The sequence below is a fragment of the Emydura macquarii genome, unplaced genomic scaffold (assembly GCF_026122565.2).
Source record: "Emydura macquarii macquarii isolate MOO-44397 ecotype Brisbane River unplaced genomic scaffold, CSIRO-AGI_Emac_v2 contig_3390, whole genome shotgun sequence".
NCBI classification, from domain to species: domain Eukaryota; kingdom Metazoa; phylum Chordata; order Testudines; family Chelidae; genus Emydura; species Emydura macquarii.
This window is the reverse complement of record NW_027133527.1, coordinates 158,333-172,288: the sequence shown is the minus strand read 5'-3', so window position 1 is coordinate 172,288 and position 13,956 is coordinate 158,333. Positions and strand designations below refer to the sequence as shown.

Below are 13,956 nucleotides of genomic sequence, written 5' to 3'. Positions count from 1 at the left end.
AGTGATTCCAGAATAGCTGCTCCTGAATAACTGCATGTATAGATAAGCCCTTAAAAATAATAAAATTATCAGCTAAATCCCCTGATTGGCAACAGAGCTGAACCCCTTACAAAACAGAGCAGGTAACTCCCCACAGATCTATCCCCCATTCTCTGTGACAGCTCACTCATTGCCGTGCAGAGTGCCTGGAAGACCAATGGCCTGGGGCAAAGCTTGATTCAAAGATGAAGGCTCTGCTGCCAGCATCCTTTCTCTTTTATGTCAAGGCTGATCCAGCTGGAGTGTCTCTGCTGATTGCAGCTGTGGCTATTTAGCCAGAGGAGTGAAGTGGTCTTTCAGGCCACAAGGCCCCAGGCCCATTAGGGCTTTGCTGGTCAAGATTAACTTTTAAATTCAGTTTGGAAAGCAATAGGCAGCCAGTGCATATCATGGAGCACAGGTGTCAAGTGGTACCATTGGGAAGTGCAACATAATAAGTGGTTGCCACATTCTACAGCAGCTTTGGCTTCTGGACTGATGTAAAGTACAGACCCACGCAGAGCTCATTGCAGTAATCTAGGCGTGAGGTGGCACAGCGTAAGGGCTGCTTCCATATGAAATAGTCTCAGTCTCCTGGCCAGGTACGGACAGTTCAAAAGCATTCCTGCCAGCAGGGGATCCAGCATAGATCCCACGTTGCAACTGGGGTCTCAAAGGGCAGATACCCTCTAGGCTCCACAATTAATGGTGAAGAGATGAGTCTCGTCTCCGGAAAGGATAGCTGAAAAGGCAAATTGTACAGACGTTTGTTGACTATGCCCTTTGAATAATTTGCCATCACTAAATTAATGGAATACATCGTCTGTGTGGTGCACAGAGGAGAAATGTACACACAGCTCCCGTTAGCAGGGAACGAGCTATTTCCTGCTCTGATTATTAGATTTCATATTTGTATTGCTAACCCTACTGTACCATGCAAGCATGCAACACAAAGGCAGCCTTTCCTACAAAGAGTTTACAATCAAAGCATAGCCCAAGAGATAGCAGGTTGGGACAACAAACGGGGGGAGCAAAAGGCAGTGATGAAACAAGTTATGAGCAGTGTGATAAGCAGCGGTCAGCACTGTGCACCAGATGCCTAATCCTCCCCTTAACTGACCAATGACATGGTGACAACTCTCTCTTTGCCTATTGAAAAGGACAAGCAGAAGCAATATGTGGTGGGTCCTAGCAAGTTAGTATGAACCTCCTCCTCCCAATGGTTCACAGTATTGTCCATGTGCGGGCTGGGGTTTTCATGCTCTAAACACTGCTCTCACAAACCAGGGACGACTCCTGATCTGTCCTCCCAGCTCTGAGGCCGACTCCTTCTGGGACTGTTTGATTTCAGTGAGGCTGTAGCTGCCCAGGCTGCTTGCAGAGGTACTTGCATGTGGTTTTGGGAGTCTAGCATTCAGCCCCCATGTTGGAAAATGAGGGACTTGATTCTCAAAGGTGCGGTGCATCTGTGGCTCCTTATTGACTTACAAAGGCGATGGGGTGCTCTGCAAACTTAACTTCCCTGGCCCTGATTTTCAAGCCTGGTCTACACTAAAAAGTAAGACCAACCCTATGTTGCTCAAGCCTGTGAAAAATTTCACACCCTGAGCACCATAGTGAGGTCAACCTAATCCCTGGGGTAGATGTGGCTAGGTTGATGGAAGAATTCTGTCAACGTAGCTACCGCCTCTTGGAGAGTTGAATTGACAACATCAATGGAAAACCCCTGCCATTGATGTAGAGAGCAGCTGTGCTACAGCGGCACAGCTGTAGTGTAGACGTGGCCTCAGAAGGGACCAAGCACCTGCTACTCCAGTTGAAGTCAGAGGGAGCCTCAAGGGCTCAGCACCCCTGAAAATCAGCCCGTGGATGTGCCAGTTTCCCAGGCTATAAAAGGGAATGATACTTGTGTACCGCACCACAGCATTTTGAGAGAGAATAAATCAGTGCAGTATTGCCAGCTCCAAACGTTCAAAACTCCAGAATTGGGCTTCAAAAAACCCATCAGATTTTTTTTTTAATGTAATCCATGTTGGGTTCTTTTCCTTTCCTTCTGGTCTCTAAGTCATTAGGGCACACTCAAGTTATGCTTTCAAGCTTTTCTCTGCAACCACGAGCGCTAGAAACTCACTTTTTTTAAAGGAAAGCTGAGGTTCTCTGGAAATCATTTGGGTCTAGGAGCTGGGGCTTTAAATAAAACCTCAGCTGTCTCAATAACATTGCAAGTGTTGGCCATGCTGAGTGTCTGTGGAGCACTCTGAAGATGAAAAGTACGACAGAAGGTTCCACAGGGTTGTTAGTCCAGTTCATGATTCTTTGCACTGTCCAAAAACCCTAGTGCACAGATATCTAACCAAATCTCCCATCTCCTGAGAATCTGTGTTTTCATGTGGTCTATAAAAGCAAACTGCCAGGAACTTCCCTGAGCCTGGTGCCCTCAAAATGCTTGTCATACCAAGGGAGTGGGGGAACAGTACCAGAGGGTTAGAAAAATAACCCAGTTATAGAAGGACTTTGTTGCGTTCAGGAAAAAAGCTGTGTTTATCTTTCCCTGATGGCTCAGGAGTTAGACCAGAGCCTGTGACAGGGGCTCGATCTAAAGTAAAACAGCTTTTTCCTAGTTGATTTTGCTACACAAAGTAAATACAGAAGCTTCCTTTCCTTTAGATAAGAAAACTCTGAACATTCATTTCTCTGGTGGGGGGGACGAATCATTTAGGCAGACAGACTGTAATCTCTCCCAGGGTCCCCTTTCCACAGCCTGACCCCACAAGAGCAACTCCTAGTTAGACAGAAAAGGAACAATTCGTTTTCTCCCACCAGAACCAAGCCTGCCAGCTTGTATCCCTAGGGAGAAGAAAAAGCCAGACAAAGGGTGGTCCTGCACTGCCCAGGTGCTGAGTGTTGCATGTATGCGAGCAACGTAAAAAGTGCAGAATAGGATAGGGTATGCAGGGAAACAAAGCCTATGTGAATGAGAGCGCTGCCATCAAGCAACTCCTGGCCAGTAGCTTGGATAAGGTCTAAGATGGGGGCCTGCAGAGCTAATTATCTCATGTGGGGCAGGGATGTCCTGTAGGGACTAATGCAGGAAAGGAAGCTGGGGGTTAAATTATCATTGGAGATGTAATGTCTCCCCTTCTGCTTGTGGACTAGAAAACCTTTGTTTCTGCCTCAGGGTGGGCTAAAAGTTGGGATTCCAGATACTTCTCAACCACATCTGTGTACACATGCAAGGAGAAGCCTCCCATGATGTTGCATACATCAGAGAGATGCAGTCAAGTGTTTTTTTAATGTTTTGTTTGTTCCTTTTCTCTCCCTCTGTCTAAGGAGCTAGGCCTTCTGGGTGGGGGTGTCCTGGGACTGGGGAAGATGGATTCTAGTTCAGGCTTTGTCACAAGCTTCTTGGGTAAGCACATCACCTCTCTGTGCTTGCATTTCCTCCTCTGTAAACTGGGGATGATGCTTTCTGTGCAGGGGAGTCCTGTTTATAAAGCGCTTTGCGATCCTCAGATGGAAGGTACCATGGAAACTCCAAGTATTGTCTGCATCCTAACACCGTACATTGATGGGTGACACCCCTGCCCTCTGCTGGATAGAGTATTGGTCTTATGTGTTATAATGTCCTCTTGTGCCTGCAACCTGTACAAGATAAAATCCCTAATACTGCTGCACAGGGTTGAATGTTTCATAGGTTCTCACCAGCTCCTTATTCTACCTTCTTAGAAGCTGAAAAATAGAAGTCTTTGCTCAACTCTTTTTCTTTTTTCACTGCCCGCCTCCTGTATTCCTAATGCAGGTTGGCATTAACACAGCCTTTCTTAAGTGCTTCCTTTTTTGTGCAGCAGTCTTGGAGGCCTGGCTGATGCCAGCAGAGCTCTGAAACTAGAGTTTGTTAGTGAAGTGTCTGCTGTAGATCCATGAAAGCATGAAATATTGGTTTTGTGCAGGTCCTAAGGCAAAGGCATCCACAGTTTGCCCAACTGAGCAGCTGCAGTGGCCAGCTGCCAGAAACCCAAGGGTCGCACATCCCGTACAGCATAGTGCAGATTGCAGTTGTTATAGACTTTAAGGTCAGAAGGGACCGTCATGATCATCTAGTCTGACCTCCTGCACAACGCAGCCACAGAACCTCACCCCCGACTCCTGTAATAGACCCCTAACCTCTTTAAGTTACTGAAGTCCTCAAATCATGGTTTAAAGACGTCAAGTTACAGAGAGTCCACCATATATACTTGTTTAAATCTGCACGTGGCCTGTGCCCCACATTACAGAGGAAGGCGAAAAACCCCTACGGTCTCTACCAATCTGACTCCGGGGAAAGTTCCTTCCTGACCCCAAATAGGTGATCAGTTAGACCCTGAGCATGTGGGCAAGACCCACCAGGCAGATACCTGGGAAAGAATTCTCTGTAGTTAACTCAGAGCCCTCCCCATCTAGTGTCCCATCACCGGCCATTGGAGATATTTGCTACTAGCAGTCGCAGATCAGCTACATGCCATTGTAGGCAGTCTCATCACACCATCCCCTCCTGAAACTTATCAAGCTCAGTCTTGAAGCCAATTAGGCTTTTTGCCCCCGCTGCTCCCCTGCTGTTCCAGAACTTCACTCCTCTGATGGTTGGAAACCGTCTAATTTCAAGCCTAAACTTGTTGATGGCCAGTTTATATCCATTTGTTCTTGTGTTTACATTGGCGCTTAACTTAAATATCTCCTCTCCCTCCCTGGCATTTATCCCTCTGATGTATTTAGAGAGAGCAATCATAGCTCCCCTCCGCCTTGTTTTGGTTAAGCTAAACAAACCAAGCTTCTTGAGTCTCCTCTCGTAAGGCAGGTTTTCCATTCCTCGGATCATCCTCGTAGCTTTTCTCTGCACTCGCTCCAGTAAGGAAGCATGGCCTGTGGAGGCTACATCCCAACATGCACTGCTCCATCTTGATCTGAGCTGGCTGTGGGCCATGTTTCAGAACTCTCTAGGCTGTGCAGCCATCCTGTCCTAATCCTAAGGCATGTAAACCGTAGGGCTTATTCCTCCTCCCCTCCCAATCTATTTCATTTTCCCAGCAAAGGAAAGGAGCAATAGACTCAAAACAAACAAACAAAAAATGAAAAATGTACTTCGGAACCCAGGGACAGTTCCTCGCCAAATAAGGGAAGGTGGCATTTTGGGTTTAACCTCAGTCGTGTCCCTTGAAGCAGCCGACTGCCCAGCTCGCCTCTCCAGTTCAGAGAGCCGCTCTCTTGTGAACAGAGGAATACATGGTGCCTTCCTGTGTGAGCTGGAGTTTGACCGAGTGTCTGCTGGAGAGAGCCTGCTGTGTTCTGCAGATGGCTGGAGGGTGGCTCAACAGCCCATAGAAAACTGCTGGAGCAATCCAGAAGATGGGGATTCTTGCTCTTTGTTTTAACAACTCTGCAGTTACTTTTAAAGAGTTGTTAATTCAGAAACAGAATTTTTGAGACCCTTTTATTCTCCTCCCACGTTAATCAACGAATGAGTGTGCTGCTGACCTGCCTGCTCCCAGGGGACCCTACATGAAAGGTATGAGGGTTCCAGACAGCATTCACAACTTCTCCTCTTTTTCTTTTCCAGAACTTGCACCCAATCAGAGATGTTTCCAGCGTAGGAAGGTACTCTGGCATGCTGGCTTGTTTCTGCAGTGGGGAATCCAGTTGGGACTGAGCAGAATGGGTTTGGGTTTGGCCGTTTGGTCCTATTTATATGCTAGCGCTAGCCCCCATTTGTCTTTCTGACAGCTTTCCCGAATTGATGCTTGTGAGAACTTAATTAAAGCTCTGCTCTGCAGCAGGCAGGCAGGCAGGCAGGCTCCTCACCGCAGTCTGCAGGTTCTGGCAGTCACCACTCATCCCCCACTCACAGCCAGGTGCACTGAGCCAATGGTGCAGGGTGCAGGACCCTCAGTGGACCCTGCCTGCTGGTTGCATGGTAAGGAATGAAGCCCCAGGGCTGTCGCTCTGCATTCTGCCCTTCGTTTGTTTTTGAACAATGTATTTTCCATTCTGTGGGGCTCGAGCCAGTTGGTAGAAAGATGCTGCAGATTTGAGATGGATCCTGGCTGCTCCCAAGTAAGATGGAGGGGGGCTTTTGTTTCCTGGATGGAATGGGGAAGGTAGGGGGTGGGCAGTTACTATCATTGATTAGCAGGGTGAAACTGGCATGAAACTTGTTTGTATTTGCTTCCAAGAGCTAGTGTCTAGCCCTTTAAAGGCTGTCAGTTCTATGTTCCAGCTGCATTGCGTAGGAAAGCATGGGGATTAGTGGTGGGAGCTAGGCTCATTTGTTTTTGGGGGAAACCATTGGTTTCCCCTCCTGGTTCCTGAATGTGGTGGTGAGTTTCCAGGGGCTTTAAGCCACATTTTGCTAATTCTCTGCTGGCCAATGCTGTGAGAAGAAGCTGGAGTTTTCATCTCCAGACAGAATATGACTAAGGGTCCTTTCTTAAGAAGCTTCTCTACTGTTCCGGTCTTGCAAGTGATACATCTATTTATGGTGGTTTCAGTATACTGGCCCAGTGGCTTGGAGGTGGCAAGTGATACAGTCCAGTGCAGCCCCAGTTCTAGGTGACTGTAGGATATTCATTGCCCTGTGATTCTGGGGCAGATCACAGCGGGTTGTAGGCAGGACCAGGGGAGCAGAGGTGTGATGTAAAGGCAGTGTGTGATGCCTGGGAATGTGACTTTGCTGTGCTAGGCTCTCTGGTGGCTCCATCTGTGGCAGCAGCTGACTAGAAGGCATGTGTATGGGCAGTAGGGAAGGACTGTCCAGAGATAAAATGGTGGCCCAGGAATTAATAGACAGAGATCTCAAAGGCCCTTGTTTGGCAGGATGAAGCCAGGCCTAGGGAGTGAGAGCCGTGTTCAGAGAGCCCATACTTTGGTATCTGGGGCATGACTGGCTTGGACCTTGGGCCAACCCTCACTTCTGTTATTCCCCAAGCAGGAATGGGCCAGGGCAGAAAGACAGGGAAGCTATTTGCATGCCTCAGCACTGAACACTGCTCTTGTCCTTAGGTATAAACGCCCAGGCTCGGAAGCTGCAGAGGAACCGTGCGAAGGGCACCATGACCCTGCTGACGGGATGCAAGCGCCACGCCACGCCCCCAGCCCTCCGACGCAGCGTCAGTGAGACCAGCCTGAATCAGGTGGGCTCGCCAGACGAGCTCAAGAGACATTACTCCACGCTGCCTGAGACCATGCGCGGCCTGGAGAGCTCGAGGGACAAACAGCAGGTCCCCCCGGCGGAGCGGAATGGCAGCGACCTGCGGTACTCCCTCTGCCAGTCCCCTCACCTCTTACTCCTGCAGGGCTACAGCTACAAGCATGTAAGCACTCAGCCTTCGGCTCTGGGAGGCTTTCCTTACTCTAACAGTCCGTGTGCTCCCTTTACAGCTCATGCCATCAGCTCCTGAGAGTCCCAGCAGGTCCTCCAGGGCTAGTGGGGCGATGTGGGTTTTCAGGCCCTGAGATGCTTTGTTGCATGGCATTTGCTACTCTCCTGGAGTCCAGAGACATGCTCGGAGAGTGGGCTGCTACAGCTGCCCTCCCCGCTCAAGGGGAGGAGTATTCTGGCACAGAGATGCTGAGGGAAAGAACTAGCTTTCTGCTAGTAACCCCTAGAGCCACTCAGGCAGTTGGGGCTTGTCCCTGCCTGGGGTTTTAAGAGGGAGTAGAGTTTCCTCCCTCTCTCTTGACTGTGCTGCAAGGGCTCCTGCTTGTTTGAAGCATTGTCCTCGGCTCCTCTTAAAGTTGCGTCTCTTTGGAGCCATGGAGACACTGTGATTTAGAGCAGACAGGGACAGACAGGTGTGAGAGTCAGCTGCTCAGGTAGGCCAAATCCTGTTTGCATCAGAGTCCAGGAATAAGGGTGGAGTGGGCACAGGCAGCCTGAAATTAAGGTCTATCCAGAGCATACTGGGTTTGCCCGTTGGGAATGGCCCATAAAGCACTATGGTAAATGCAGTGCAAAGCCACTGCACTGTATGGCGTGCCATAAATCCCTTCGGGCCTTGGCAAAGGCACTCATGCACTTGCCAGGGGCGACCATGGAACTTTCCCTGCAGAATTTAAGCTTTCATGATTTAAAGAAAAAGAAAAAGAAGCCTTCATGTGTGTGAAGAAAACCGTTGGCCCACACAGTGCCGTCTAGCTGAGTCTGCAGCCAGGCAGCCTGCAACGGCAGAGCTCCAAGCCGCCTTCGTTCGCCTCCATGGGATGTTAATTCTGGTGCTGCTCTGTTACAGTCTGTGCCAGTTTAACCCCCCTCGAAGGTGATACATAGATGGAGCACATGGGAGATCTCAACCCCTCCTCAAACCCAGCAGGCACTTTGAGTACTGGCAGCAAGTAGGACTCATCTGCCGGCTACTGACCTACTAGCTGATCTGTCAAGAGCTGAATGCCAGGGTATGCGTAGATCTCATGTTCTGGTGGTAACACAGATCTTACAGTCCTTGCCAGCTGGTATTGTGCTATCTCTGCTTATTGTATAGTGTACTGCCATCCCTTAGAACAAGAAGTGTCATTATCCTCATTTTACAGGTATGGAAACTGAGGCACTGAGCAGTTAAATGAGCTGTCCCATGTCGCACAGCAAGTCAGTGGAAAAGTCAGGAACAGAGTCTTGGTGTTCTGGCTCCCTGTCCCCTGCTCTGACCACTGGATCCCACTGTCAGTGCAATTCTGTCCTCACTTACACATGAAAGTCAGTGACAGATTCACTTGTGTAACCGGGTGGACTTAGGTCCTGGGTGATTTCAGCTTTGCGGCTGCCCTGTTTTGTAGCCTGAGAAGGGAATTGAAAGTGGAAGATGGGAAAGAGCAAAGTGCCAACAGAGAGCAAATGAAACTCACTGATCTTGACCTTGGAGAGAGTGACACTTCATTCACATCTCAGAATTCCAGTTCCAGAGTGACGCTGCACTTTCATAGAGCAGTGACTGGTGATACATGAACTCATCTGAGTAAACGTGGGAGCCTGCTGATGGCCAGAGCCATCCTGAGGGTTGACCAACTTTATCTCGAGGGTTGATGTACATGAGCGCATGCTCTGTTATTCATGTAGAAGTGGTAGGGGCAAGGAAATTGAATGTCCCTTAGCATTTGCAAACTAGCAGATGATCCCAGGTATATTGGGACAGTTCAGCATATCTCCAGCTGTTTGCTCATTCTGCACCCATATACCCAAAAGGCACTGTTAATCTTTTATGTTAATTATTGGCACTCGTCATATTGGAGTAGCTATCCAATTTCAGAGGAATTATATGACCTTCCTCCAGAGCTGTAGTTAAGTGGGGTGGATGCCAGTTGCACATTTACTAGTGTAATGGTACCAAATGTGTGAGCAGGTACATGTATTGCTGTGATAGTCACAGTGTAGTTACTTAGCAACTGTGGTGTAATTTGAGCCATTGCAGGCTAATTGCTCCAAGTTCCTCTCTTGTAGCATGCCTCTTCTGCTGCATGAGTCACTGCTACACAAACAGGTACTAACTAATTTGAGGAAAGCACTGCAGTGTTTGGGAAAAAAAATAGCACTGCAGTGCAAAGATGTATGCCGTGGGCACCCAGGGAACTGCAAGAGGCCGCCGGCACTGATGAGTCAAGATACCCGAGAGCAAAAGCTATTTTAATGGCTTTACATCCTGTCAGATCAAGTCACTAGTGCAGCTGCTCATGGCTTGTGCCTGCTTTGCTACCTGTTTTTATGCTTGCGTTATAGGATAGCTTGGTTTACCTGCTGAACCGCGAGCAGCACACAGTGGGCCAGAGGACTCAGTCTAGCAAGCCCAGCATCAGCCTCTTCGCCCCGGACATCCTGCCTCTTCATTGCACCATCAGGAGGCTCAAGCTGTCGAGCCGCTCCCGACACCGTGCGGAGGAGAAGCTGATCCTTGAGCCCATCCCGGGGGCCAATGTGTCCATCAACTTCTCTGAAGTGGTAAGGACGATCGTGCTGCACCATGGAGACCTCCTGTCCCTGGGGCTTTACTACCTGCTTCTCTACAAGGACCCCATGAGGGCCCAGCCGCTGCCTGCGCAGACACTGATGCGGCTGAAATCTTTGCCTCCAGCCTCGGACTCGGAGGCCTTCTTGACCTGTAGGGTGTGTGGCAGCCAGCTCCAGGAGAGCAGCACCTCCTCCAAGAAGCAGGGGCCCTCACCCACCCCCGGCCACAAATCAGCCAGGAAGACGCTGCAGCTGGAGTTCGAGAAAGCTGCCGAGGACGTGCTGGTGAGAAGGATCATGACCCTCATCGAGCCTGGGGGTGACGATCACAAGCTGACGCCAGCCTTCCTGCTGTGCCTCTGCATCCAGCACTCCGCCACCAGCTTTGAGCCGGGCGAGTTTGGCCAGCTGCTGCTCAAGTCAGCCAAAATGATTCAGAGGACAGTGTGGGTCAGTGTGTGAGCTTTCCTAAGGGAGACGGGGGAGGGGGAAGGGCGGGTATTGCCCGGGATACTGCAGGTACTGATGGGTCACAGAAGAATGCCTCCTGTGAACTCAACGCCTAGGGTGAGGCACCCAAACTTTGCCCATCCAAGGGCCACATTGGCAGCTCCCGGGGCCCAAGGACTGCACCTGGCCTCTGTAAAATGGAGCAAATCGCCACCACCTTTCCCTTTCACACAGCAGTGCAGCCCATGGACACCAGTCCCAGCATGTGATGCTCCATCTAGGCACTTGCGCAGGCTACGCTTCTGGATTAAAAGAGGGTGGCAGCCCTGAGTCACACTGCAGAGCCTCATGGCCCATGTCTAATTCTTAGAGCTGTGCAGGCCTTGGAGTATCCCGGCAGGATCTATCGCTGAGTAGCCCAAGCTGTCCATCAATCCGAGGTCTTGTCCCCTCCCTCGCCACAGTGGTTTGAGAGATCCCAGGGGCATGGGCTGAAGGGGCTGCAAGGGCAGTTAGTTTGGTATTTATTGCTGTGCTGAGAAGATGCAAGAAAAGGGCAAACCCCTGTTAAAGGTTTGATGGGTTAGCTCTAACAACAGTAGGAGGGGTGGCCCTTCCTTTCACAGCCATTGCCAACGGCCTTGGGAGCACAGACTGGCAGCTGAGTGGAAGGGTTTGGGGCTGCTGCTGCCAGACGGCAGAGGTCTGGTTTTGTAGCTCGCTGCAGGCCAGAGTCATTGTGTTAGCTGTATGCCTGGTCACTGGGCGGGAATGCCAGCTGCTGTGCATCACCACACTCCCTGTTGCTGCTTAGCTGCCATGGAGGAAATGGAATTGCTTTATCTGAGTGGAATCAGAATTTGTACGTTTCCTCCCTGTTAGAGATCACCTCATTCTCCTGCAGTGCATGGTGCCTTTCTGGCCTACTTTACACCAGACTTATTTTTCTCACCGTGGCTACCCAGATAATGCTGCAGGCAGCCACCCGCATTTTAAGCCTGTGTAGGCCTGCTCTGAGCAGGTTTAGGAAAACACAGTAATAAGAGTGACAGTGGCTTGTCTGGCAGTCGCATTGTGGCAAATACGGGCGCAGCTGCATCTGTGGCAGCAGTGGTGGGGAACTTCAGGGGGAAGGCTTCATATAGATAAAACCTTAGCGCTGTGCAGCAGTGCAGAACTGAAATAACTGTAGTTTTGGTGGGCATAGTCAGACACACACAGGAATCCCAGTGGGCAACTTACCCTGAAATAAGTACCTGCATATTGTACAGTATAACGAACAATCAAGATATGCCTAGCTAATTATATTCTAGCAAATTGCAGAGTTCCAGTCTCCCTCGTTTCCCCCTTCTTTTTTGTGCACTTGCAACATATATTGTAATTATATTAGTAAATCAAGCGTGCTTGTCACCATAGCATCTGTGTGCCATTTCCTTCCGTTTCACTGTCTGTGCAGAACAGCTACCATTGCTAGAAGGTGCAGTAGATTTGGAGCAGGTCTACAATAGGCATTTTAGATACAATGTTTGGCATGAGAAAAAAAATCACTGTAACCAAAGTTTTGTTCTGCCTTCCAATAAAACACAGAATAGCCAGCCCATTCAATGTCCCTGACAAAACTATCCCAAATTCTTGGTGCAGATAGTAGGTTCACACACACACACACACAGAGAAAACTTTCTCTCTCTGCATTTTGGTTTTCTCATACTCACTTGTTTTCTCTCCTCCCGCCCCCATCATCCTAGGAGAAAACGAAAGAGCTGGCCGAGAAGCAGTCCCAGCAGTAAGTGTCACCCGTCTCTACTGTCTCTGCCTCCCTCCTGCTTCCTCTTATGAACAGAGAAAGAGCTGCGCCTCCAGGGAGAGAAATTTCCCTTTGGAATGACCAAGAGGGAAGTTCTGCAAAGAGTTCTAGGCTAATGCAGCGTTGTTTCACTCCCAGAGCTGGGCGACATTTTTCACACACAACCATTTATTTCTTTTTTGGGCGAAAAAGGAAAATTCAGTGACATGGAAACATTTTGTGGCTTTGTGTCAATTTTGGCGAATTGTTGGTTTAGAAAAACAAACAAAACAATTTGAGAAAACTCAAATGTTTTGATTGTTCTGGTTTGCAATGACTTTTTGTTTCAAAACTTCCTTTTATTTTTAGAGGGAATCAAAAAGGTTTCAAAATGCTCAAAATAGAAATGAAAATGTTATTTTGTCTCAATGACATTTTTTTTACTTCACTAAAAATTTTCATTTTTCAGTCCAACATGAAACCATTATTTTTGGAGTGACTTTTTGAAATTGCCGATGAACCGAAAGAATCCGGTATTCACACGGCTGAAGCAAGGACAGAAAGCTTAGCCCATCTCCTGCTGTCCAGGCCCTTTATAAGAGTATGTGGAAGGCATTGCTTTACTCTGGCCAAGTAATGGCTAGCAGAGGTGTCTGCTGGCCTCGCACATGGAAAAAACCCAAATGCACAAATGGTGCAAAGAGCAATGAAAGACTACGTTTTTAAACCAGTGCTATGTAAAGGGCCTGATCCTGAGAGGAGCTGAGCGCTTTCAACTCCCGTTGACTCAGCGCCTTTCGTCTCAGGGTCAAAGGGCTAAAATAAACATCTGATCCAAAACTTTGCCTGTCAAGAGCATTTTTGCAGACAGTCTTTTTCAATTGCAATGCTGCTTTAGTGCGTGTGGGCTCACCAGATCGGGGGTGGAGGGCTCTGGGAAAGACTTTCGGGAGTGATTGATGATTTGTAGATGCTTAACGTAAGGCACTTTAAAAAGGAGCTGGTTTTTAGAGGGCAGGTGCTTACCACTTTTTGAAGATCAGGTGTCTCAAGCAAGGCACCTGACATCCCCAGCCACTTCAGAGAATCTTGCCCAGTCTCGGTGTCACTGTGGGAGTGCAGTCTGCTCCAGGTTTTATTTTTAACCCATCACTTTTCTCCTGATCTGTTTTCCTGTTCCCCAAGTCCCTGTATCCCACTGCGAGCTGCCACTGCATGACCAAGGAGTCACATGATCTCCTTTAACGCTGTTGTTAATTACTAAGAGTCTGAGGAGCGCTCAGCACCTTCAACTCCAATTGAAGTCAATGGGAGCTGAGTTTGCTCAGCATTTCTCAGGAGGTGCTCGGTGCCTGACTTTAAATCAACAGATAGGAGGTTCTCAGGATGTTCACCAAATCACTGAGATCCGGCATTTGGTCCCTGGGGAGCTGGGATGTGGCGTTTCCACTGGGCGGGGGGCGGGGGGAGGAGGGGCAAGAATCCCATTGCTGATTTGCAGTGCAGGTCCCTCTTGCAGTAGCAGCATAGTTTCACAGCACATCCATAACCCCCAGGGGAACCCACCTGCTGGGTTTCTTTTGGGTTTGCTTTTTAAGACCATAACTTTTGTGCCGGCAATAGTCTGTGATTGTGCTCATTCTGAAACCTCTGAGTATGTCAGGGAAAGGTGCGTTGATGCAGTCACAAGAGAGTACACCATAATGCAGTATTGTCTGTGTTGCCGGTGTATCAATTA

General features: G+C 49.0%; 1 protein-coding gene across 1 annotated transcript in view; it reads left to right on the top strand.

Moving 5' to 3' along the window:
- Nucleotides 1-13,956, top strand: part of RADIL (Rap associating with DIL domain) — a 67,903-nt gene that overhangs the window by 26,323 nt on the left and 27,624 nt on the right. The window contains exons 4-6 of the mRNA XM_067534323.1: nucleotides 7,051-7,361; nucleotides 9,758-10,435; nucleotides 12,181-12,218. Coding sequence (XP_067390424.1) covers nucleotides 7,051-7,361; nucleotides 9,758-10,435; nucleotides 12,181-12,218 — 1,027 coding nt within the window. The remainder of the gene's footprint in view (nucleotides 1-7,050; nucleotides 7,362-9,757; nucleotides 10,436-12,180; nucleotides 12,219-13,956) is intronic.